Source organism: Daktulosphaira vitifoliae, unplaced genomic scaffold (genome assembly GCF_025091365.1).
Source record: "Daktulosphaira vitifoliae isolate Bord-2020 unplaced genomic scaffold, ASM2509136v1 Scaffold_374, whole genome shotgun sequence".
NCBI classification, from domain to species: Eukaryota; Metazoa; Arthropoda; class Insecta; order Hemiptera; family Phylloxeridae; genus Daktulosphaira; species Daktulosphaira vitifoliae.
In genome coordinates, this window is record NW_026099939.1 from 1,345 (window position 1) to 12,250 (window position 10,906).

The window sequence follows — 10,906 nt, forward strand, 5'->3', positions numbered from 1 at the left end:
TTTTTCTCAGTTCTAAAAGAATGGATTTCTTTGACGATACGTCAAAAGATCACAAATTGTATCTAGTCGAAGACATTACCCTCAAAAATTGAAAAAATTTCCCTCGTTCCCCGTAAATGGGGGAAACCTCCAAAAAACTTACAAATTTAAAAATCGCTAATTTTCGAAATTTTTTCAATTTTTTTTACTATAAACTGCCGGAAATTTTTCAAAAATGAACATATCAATATAATTTTTTTTTTTACGTCACCACTGTGCCGCGACCCCCCTGTGCTGGGTTTTTAACATTATAATGCTATAACTTTGTAAGAAAATGAAATATATGTTATCATTTAAAAAATTATAATGATAGATTTTCAGTATGTAAAAGTGGGATCAAAATAAATATTTTACCTTTGATAGAAAGCTGAGAAATTAAATATTAAGTTAATAGGGTACTTCAATTTCCAAAAGAAATATGTTTTTATTTCAAAATATTGTTTGAAACAGTAAAAAAATCATTTCACTTAAATTAATAATGAAAAAGTTATATATAATAATACACATATATTTTTTTAAACAAAATTACAGTTTTTTGAAAGTTAAAAATTGTATTAATTGGAATTTTAATGTACAGAATAATAAGTGTCATTATTTTCTTGCATTGAGTCATCATCACCTTCACCAGGAGGCCTAAGTTCATCTTCTCTAAGATTAGATATCACATCTGGTGATTTTAGTTGTGTATTCTGAAATAAATAATTATACATATAAATATACTGAAATCAGAAAAAGTTCAATAGTTCAATAATCAAAAATAAATGAGGGGTGTTAGCCAACGGGCTCTTACGATAACAGTTGACCCGTATGACTGGTAATAATCAACACAGAAGAAACAAATGAATTAAACAAATGTATACCCAAATATAAAATAAAAGAGATTGATATTCGTACAATTATTATTTGTATATATTATAGAAAAATATGGTATCTTGTTCTGTTTATAATATACTAAATAAATATAATGGGCTTCCCCAAGTACAAATNTACTAAATAAATATAATGGGCGTCCCCAAGTACAAATGTAGTTACAATTAATAAATTAAACTATAAATAAATTTACATACAGTAATATCATAGGGCTCAACTCGTTCAATCTACTGATTTGAATGTCTTCCCTGTGGTAGCTTCAACTTTGACAATAACAATCACGGAATAAACCGGTGTTCAAGCTTTCACTAATAACTCCAAATTTAATAAGACTACAACTTTAACTAAGTCTTNCCAAATTTAATAAGACTACAACTTTTAACTAAGTCTTTCACGGCTCTATTCAATAGGCCGGATAACAACAATATTGTAACAAAGGGGAAAAAAACACGCGTACGTCGATTACGTAAACGGTATTATAACACCATATAGCGCAGAGACACATTAACATATGTCAACCATAGCTAATCAGCCGACAGACTGCTTGACCGTGAAAAATGTTTGGCCCCGTGTTGTCAAAGGCCACAGTATATACTTTCACGGTCAAATATTACCACCACTACCTCCGTGATCAACCGGTACACATTATCAATACCAACTGATGAGGAGATAACATGTTCTGTTTTGAACAGGGGAATCAAAGTGACATTTTGACAAAAAAAAAATAATAATAATAATAATAATAATAAGATAAATGTAAAATTAATAATTTAAATAACCACTCTTTTGAGTAAATTAAAGGTTATAGTGGATTTTTAAAAATATAATACTATTAATTATTTTCTTAAAATAACTGATAAGAAAATAGAGCATTTTTTATGATTATCTCTGGATTTAATTTTTGTGACTTTGATCCTTTAACTAATTAATTAAATTATTATTAATTTTGTATTATTGATAAAAAATACATTAAGCTTAAAATTTATATATTATACACAAAGATAAGTTAGATGTAATTCGTAGTTGTGATATTGTTAGACAGTGGCTTCAATATTTAAAGTTTCTGTTTTACGTTAAGTAACAGAAACTGGATGAATAATTGAAGTATCATGAAGTATTTTTTTGTTGTTGCATAATATTTTTTATTATTTTAACAAAGTATAGCTAACTAAACATTGATAATAAAATGTTATTTTAAATAACATTTTATTTTAAATATAAGAATATTTGACCATAAATTAAAATAAATACGGATAAGTAAGATCATTTCAATAAATATCATTGTACTATTTTATATTACAAGGAGCTTAAGTAGTTTACCACTGTATCAATTATACTAGTAGCTTGAGTTGTGCTTATAATATTTTCAGTTGGTTCAGGTTTAACTTTTAATTCTCTATAAAGGGGTACTTCTAACTCTTTACCAAATATAACATCCATAATTGCTTGACGAATATGAGAACGCTGAAAAAGGTATATGCATATTTCAGAAATAATTATCTACCAATATATAAATATTTTAATTAATATGCATAATTATATTATGTCTAATATTCTTACTTGAACTTCAGTAAAACTAAGAACATGATCTAATAATGGTCTTCTCATTTCATGACACTGGTTTAAAACATCTTCTAGTTGTTCAGGTGGTAGTTGTAGTAAAACTTGGAAACTATTTGGTTTTGTTTTTTGACAACATTTAATAAATCCTTCCCATTGTGTTTTTTGTCGCCATACTTTTTTGATTATAAGTCTTTGTAGTATATTCATTATAAAACCAATTAAGCGTGGATATGTCGTAAGTGACTGTATAACTGTTCGCATTAATAATGTAGGTAATGGGTTTATATCCATAAGATTTTGCATGACAATTGCCAAAACCTCTTGAGTAAATACTGATTTTTCAGCAAAACACAGAGATGTTGCTGTAAATTAATTTAATTATTATAATAGTATAGAAGACAATTTGTGGGTGGGTTAATCAATTTTAGAAAAAACTATTAATTCTAATCACCTTTAATAATGAATTTAAGATCATTAGGATCTGTTTCCATAGTGTGTAAAGCAATTAATAATTCTGCAGGACTTAGTGAAGGATTAGCATTAGCTATTGTAGAGTTTATTCCTAATATTCTATTAAATACCTAAAGTACGAAAAATGGCATATTATTTATTTATAATATTTATAACAAACTGAGAGTTCAAGAGGGTTATATATTGAAATTAATGATGCTTGAGATATTGGTATAATTCATTAATTATATTATTCTTTATGTAAACATACAAGCTACTTATGTAAAATTCTATTTGAACTCAATAAAAATCTTTAAAAATTAGAATTTAGTTCATATTAAATTTTACAACTTTGAAGTCGTTTATTTCAAATTGCTTTTTTGTAAGACATTACCGTCTTGCACTGCCAGTATGAAATATTAATATTAATTATTCAANGCACTGCCAGTATGAAATATTAATATTAATTATTCAACACATACCTCTTTTACTACATTAGGATTAAGCTTCACTAATTGTGGTAAAACATTTAAAATATATTTTTTATCCAAGCCAGACATAACAGGAACTAAAAATCTCACTTCCACTAACTGATTATCAAATAACTTTTTCACCATTGAAACTAATTCAATCGATGGAATTTCTAAAAATTAAATAAAATTGTAAATATACAATATATACTATATATTTAATTATACATTTAAATATATAGTATAATTAAAGTAATTAAGAAATATAAGTTATATAAAATTACAAAGTATTAAAAATTTGAAACATTGAGACAAATTTGAGAGAAACATTACAGAAATTGTTATATAAACATGAAAAGACATACTATAAATCAAATAAATGCAAAAGTTAAAACACTTTTTAATTAGGATGAAATATATAAGAGTAAAAAAAAATATTTATTATTTTTAGTTAAAATAACTACCAAAAAATGTAATAATAACAATACTACACTTGTTGATCAGATTATCTTAATTGTCATAAATTAAAAAGAAAAAAAATGCTTAGATTTTTTACTTTCATTTATAAAATTAAGAAATTAAAATAAATTTTTCATCACAATAAACATGTAAAACTTTTAATTATAGTACTTAAATTAGTAATTAAAACCTTGTTACTAAATAGTTTTTCAGCTAACTTTAATAATAAACCTATAGGGAACAGATTGTGTATATATTAATAAAGAAAAAAAAAAAACTTTAATAATTACATTGAGCTTTACGAATCATTATTATTCAATTATGAGATAAACATAAAAAAATTATCTGATCCCTAAAAAACTATTTTTTACTTTTTAAATAATTAATTATAAAATCACATAAAATGAAATATTACTAGTTTAATTAATTATAATCTTAAAATTATTTTAAAATTGAGATAAAAAAAGTTTTTGTGACAAAAGTATTTATACAAAAATTTAATTAAAATTATAATTGTACTAAATAAGACTGCATTAAATCTCAAATTTTGTGATTCATTTTCAAAATTTTTTTTTCTGATAATTTATATAATCGGTTGATGCTTTTATCATTCATTTGGTGTGGATCATAGTTTCTATCAAAAATGATTGAATTATAAAAAAAAAGTAAAATTTACTTATATTTAAAAATTCATTTTTTTTGAAATCAAGAAAGTCTACAGCTCGACTCAACTTGGCAAGCATTTTATAATGAGAAATAATTTTTAAGAACTCTCATTTTTACTACAAAAAGAAAAGAAAAAAAACACAGATTTATTTATTTTTGATTATTACTAGTTAAATTGTGGGGATCCGTCGAGGAAGCTTACTGTAATATTACATATAACATGATAATAAACTAGTATAAGCTTGATTCTATAACACTTATTTATTTTATTTAACAGCTAGTGATTTTATTAAAAATGGGGTAGGAAAAGGTTTTATTAAAAACTAAGTATGAAAATTATACCATAGATAGCAAGCAATATTAAACAAAGAATAATAAGTGATACAATTCTTCTAGAGATTCATAATTGTAACATTTCTTAGACAATTTGTAGGTTTAGTTTTTAAAAAACATTAAGAAGAGGGTTGGTTTTCCTTATTAAATAAAAAATGTTTTTTAATTTTTTTTTTTAATAATTTTTAGACAAAATAAATTTTTATCAACAAAATATATGTTGATTTTTTATACTTATTTAAAAAACACGTGTTTTACAACCTAACTTTGTATTGGAGGTTATTATAAATAAAGTTTTTAAAAAATTTTTACATATATTATATTATTATCTAATAATTTACTTCAATTTTACATAATTTTTATGTTTAAATGTTTTTAATACTAAAACATAATTTTTTATGTTTTACTTTATGAGAGGTTCAAAATATAATTCATTAATATACGTAATTTAAATAAAGAGATAGTGACAATTTTTTTAAATATAAAATGATTTAATAAGAATTGTTTTAAGTTTCAATTAAGTTAAAAATAGTATTATATTCAACAATATTTTATGTTTATTATTATCATATATTTTTGGTTTTTATTTTAAATATTTTAATTGTAACATTATTTATATTGCTTTCCTGCTTGATTTTATATATTCAGTAAACACATATAAATGTTTCAATAAAATTTTACCTTTTTCTGTAACAATATGTAATACTCGGGTTACCATAGTTTCAGCTCCTTTTGGAATATCTTCAAGCAATCTTAACATTTCCGGTGAATTCATTGGCATTTTTTGAATAGGTTGAGGTAACAGTTTGATAATAACACGTTTCACTTCACTTTTTGCGTGAACAAATACTGATGCTAACCTAATATTTAATACAATTTTTTTAAAAAAAGTCTGATTAACGAACATTATTAAAAAAAAAATGAATTACTCATGAATCAACTCATAATTATTAGCCATTAGCATGAAATATAAATATAAGCAAGCAGTTGTTGAATCATCATCCCAAACTTCTGATTTAATTAGCCGTCCACTTTCTTGGCCAAAGAGTACATCTGGTGGAAGTGGTAATCTCAAAAAACCCAAATAAAAGGTAGCATATTCTTCAATGATATTTTTTAATTCATTGTTCGTATACAGTTTACTTGTATAATTTAATGCCATCTCACGTAACTAAATATAAAATCAGATAAGATCATTGAAAAAGTTTTGCTAACTGCATATTAAGAACTAAATAAGCTTAAATAGTTCATAGTTTTTAAATTTATATGTAGAAAAATAAATATTCAAGAACCATTCATTAAATGGGATTAAAATAAAAATTTTATTTATTCCAGCATAAGACAATTTTTTACCAAAAATAATATTTTACTATCAAATTTAAATATTTTTTGTAGGATCAGGAATCAATTTATTTTATTTTATTTGTAAAANAGGATCAGGAATCAATTTATTTTATTTTATTTGTAAAAAGGAACCGCTCATCAATATTATTATAAGTGATTATTGTGTAATAATATAAAATTTTCTGTTATTGAATATAAAATATTAAAATTAAACAAAGTGTTCCATGACACAAATTTCACTAATAAAAAATAAGAAATAAATCAATACAAATATTAAACTTACTTCAGTTTCATTATGAGATGTGTAAAAGAGAAGAGCATTTAAGTAAACTAATTGTCTAGGTGGTCTTTTAGTAACAAGTTCATTAAGTATGTAAAGGCCAAAAGTATGTTTACAGCAAATATCCTTTAAAATATCAACAGCATCATCAGTTATAAATGGGCTTTCTAAGTAGAGAGCGGTCATGACACTAAAAAAATGTATTATATTCAATATTTGTAATAGTTCTTAAATGTAACCCAAGTTTAAAAACAACCAATTAAAAATAATTTTGTTTTCAAATAGAAAAAATATACAAGAAGGCAACATATTCTAAGCTTCCTTTAAAACAACATTCTTTCTACTCCTACTTTCAGCTTAAATCATGTGGCAAAATAGTTTCTCTATAGAATTTATTTAAAGTAAAATTAAAAAATTAGTTTTTGAGATTTGTTTTTAGAATTGAGCTAGACATTTATGTTTATATAATACTATAATACTTCTTCAATAAAAATATATATTTTTTGTATTACACCTAAAAATAATTTATTTCATAGATAAATCTTTAACCAAGTAGTTTTATTTACTTTTATAATTAAATATACTATGTCTTTTATATCAGTATTTCATAAATTAGTAATTTTTTGAATTTATTAATAAAAAAGAATAATATTTATTTCTTAACCAATCATAGAAACTTGACTATTTACAATTCTTTATCTTTGAGGTCATCAATATTCAAGGCTGCTCTTATTAATGAACATAAAATTGTATTATAGTTTTGTTCTGATGAGAGGGAATTTCTGAAAGCTGTCGGCAGCTTAGTAAATCCTTGATTCATACTATATTCCTCATATAACCAAGACAAACATAAATCTAAATTATATGTCATATTTAATTCTATGTAATCTAGTATAGCTGCAAAAAAGTTATAATAAAAAGTTAATTAAATTTTCAATTTTTAGGAAGAACTTGTATAACTTACTATTTAGAAATTTATCATTACACATGACAGCCATACGAGTAATAACTTTATTATGTATATCTTTAAATGGTTTTGACATAATAAGTTTGCCAGTATCCAATATTCTTAATAATGCGTCATGTGATAATTCTTCTGCTTCAGATGGGTCAATTCGACAACATTTTACATTTAATTCAGCAGGCATTGATAAAAACAAATTGTCTTCATCATCATTTTTCTTTAAAAGTTCCTCTTTAATCATTTCTATTGTTTCAATTTTTTCAGATTTGCATTCATTTAATTCGGGTAAAGAAATATTTGAAGTACAAATCTGATTAGATAAAAGATCTGCTAAATTCTTAATTTGACTATCTGTACCAGCAGCCGTTATTGGTGTATAATTTGATTGGAAATATAAAGGCATTTTTGATGGTAATTTTGGCTAAATATTAAAGAACAATGCTTTAATTAATAATACATCTTGACAAATTGATACAACACATTTTATTTCTTGAAATAATAAACAACACATTTAATTCTAACTAAGATTTTTAGAAAAGATAGTAAAGTTAATGTTAAAATAGTTACAACCAAAAGTAATTTTTAGTTATATTACATATAATATGTTTAGAATATTTAAAATTTTCTCTATAACATGAATATTGTTTTGAATACACACAGAATTTAACATTATTAGAGTATTGTATTAAAAAAAATGTAATCTGTTAATGATTTTAACATAAAATTTTTCTAATGTAATAACTTTTGGAATATATAAAATTACATGGAAAGTAATTACAATTTCAATACGTAAGTATAGAGATTAAAAACTAGAAAGATTTTAACTCTTTTTTAAAAATTTCTCAAAAATGTATATTTAATAAAAAATGTAAAATTTTTTTTCTATTTTATTAATGCCTATATTATATATTTGATTGTTTTTAAATATATTAATTAAGAAAAATTAATAAATAAGTAAATAAATAAAAAATAATTAAGAAATATTAATATCAATAATATACAACTTAGTATATGCCCACAATAAACAAAAACCTATGAAATGAGCTGAAGTAAATATTACATGTACCATAATATGAGTTCCAAAAAATGATTTATAAAAATATAAATCCGAAATGTCTGTAAAGTTAAAATATTAAATATTTTTAAATAAGATTTTTAATTGTGATAAAATTTTTAACTACTATTTATATTTTTGTGAATAGTATTAATTACAAAAACCAAAAAATATATTCAGATTATATTTTAACTTGCTTTTATAAATATGATTAAATAACGGTCCATATTTTCCCAAGTCCAGACTTAAAAAATTAATAAAGTAATTTTTAGGTGCTATATATACTATATTCTTAATTAATAAATTTCTCTAACTTTGGATCATACCCACTGTTTATCAGTTAATAAAAACGTATTTNTACTATATTCTTAATTAATAAATTTTTCTAACTTTGGATCATACCCACTGTTTACCAGTTAATAAAAACATATTTGAATAATTCTAGATACAATTTTACCATGGATAATTTTTCAAAATATTTTTAACTAACCATGAAATTCATTACTAGTTTTGAAACGGTGTCAACTGAAAACCTTTCAAGAAGCCACATTTTAACTAATTCTGGATCAAATGCTATACTCTCAATGCATCTTTTTTTTTCTGGAATATCATCCTTATCAAAATTATAGCTATCCTTTTCATCATTTTTTCTTTTTAGTGAACGAAGTAAACGTTTACTGTCATCATTCTTTGATACTACTTGAAAAGCCTTTAATATCTATAAAAAACAATATGTACTAATCAAATTATCGGTAATAAAGTAAATTTAGTGTCTTTTATACTAGTTGTATAAAAAAACAAATCAACCAACTTCATTTTATTGTACAATTAAATCTAGTATTAATATACAACTGACACTGCATTTAAATATTCAATATACTAATTAAATTAGTCATTGGAGAAACAACAAGAGTCACTATTTTTTTATAAAAAAAAATTGTTTGTAAATATATTACTTATAGTATAAAAAAATAAACATATATTTATATGTTAGTTTTTAATGTTAAATAAAGATATAAATACATTTGTTCAACTTTATGAAGACATAAATATAAAAAAAAACTTCGTCCAGGGAATCAGTATTTCAAAAGAATAAATATGATTTTAAAGCTAGTTCAAGAAATAGTTTAATAATAAATATTTTTATGTTTTAATTTTTTGAGAAACAATACAAATATATAAGAATTTAATAACACCCTGTAGGAGTGTACACTCATGTTTTTTCCCCAAAAAATGTTCCCCCTAAATTTGATTGAAGTATGTTGATAATAATAATTTTTTTAGTTAGTGACAAAAAGTAAAATTTTGATTAATAGTTATATAAATATTAAAATTATAATCTTACCCAGATTAAACTATTTGATAAAAATATTTTTTTTTAAAGAACATTTAAAAAACTTTTAAAGTTAATGGATAGGGAATCATAAAAAATTAATTATAACACCTGTTTAAGGAGATTGTCATAATGCCCTAATTTACAACTGACACTTAGTGAAATTTTCTTAAATTAGTTATTTTTTAGCGAATAATTATTGGTTAAATTATTGTAAATGAGACATATATTTTGAAACTGTGTATTAAGAAATAGTAAATTATTTATTTATTTTGCAAAAATTCAATAAATGTGACTTATTATGTTTCTCAAGTAACAAAGTTAACAAACTATAATAGTTTTTTTAATAATCTGAATAAAATACAAAATAACGATAAATAACTATTACTTCTTGATTAGTCGAGCCTATATCCAGTAAAATTTTTCCAATTGTTTGGTGATGATCAGTTGAAGCTGGCAGACGAAGAAAACTCAAAAGTTGGAGTTTAAGATTCTTATTCACACAATTTATTTGACTAGTTGTCAATGAGCTAGGCATGTTTTCTAAAATATAAAAATAATGTAGTGATAAAACAATTATGTATTATTAGCTAGTTTTGTTTATCTTTTTCTATAATAAATGTTTATAAATATAAATCTTAGTATTTATATTTTTGAATATTGGTAGACTTATACAGTTTTGATAATTTACAGGTGTAGTACTATTAAAAATGAAACTATAAAACTGTAATTACTAAGTCAAGGTTGGTTATGGTACTAAGTGAAAGATCAGCTTAGTAATAGAGTTACAATTTATCTTTTTATTGATAAACTAATTACCCATAATGAAATATATAAAGAAACCTCCTTTTAATAATATGATAAAAAAGGCCCTTAATGAGTCACAAAAAAGGAAAAAAAATATGTATACAAAGAATGATTTAATACATCAATTTTATATTTTTGTATTAGATGAAGCTAATTTTGCACAATTAAAAAGAGTTATTTCATTAAATAATTGCTAAAAAATTAGATAGAAACTTATTAAAATAGATTTTATAGTAAAATATATCAAGGAAATTATGTTTATGATAAACTTTAC

General features: G+C 22.9%; 1 protein-coding gene across 1 annotated transcript; it reads right to left on the minus strand.

Moving 5' to 3' along the window:
• Positions 1-526: 526 nt before the first annotated feature.
• LOC126909424 (symplekin-like) lies at positions 527-10,648 on the minus strand. The gene is made up of 13 exons (XM_050691849.1): positions 10,645-10,648; positions 10,214-10,368; positions 8,983-9,210; positions 7,439-7,859; positions 7,164-7,371; positions 6,478-6,664; positions 5,780-6,021; positions 5,532-5,710; positions 3,405-3,565; positions 2,924-3,053; positions 2,470-2,834; positions 2,230-2,373; positions 527-728 (listed from the first exon to the last, which is right to left on the minus strand). The coding sequence occupies exons 1-13, from the start codon at positions 10,646-10,648 to the stop codon at positions 606-608; spliced, it is 2,547 nt and encodes an 848-aa protein (XP_050547806.1). The 3' UTR covers positions 527-605.
• Between the last annotated feature and the right edge of the window lie 258 nt (positions 10,649-10,906).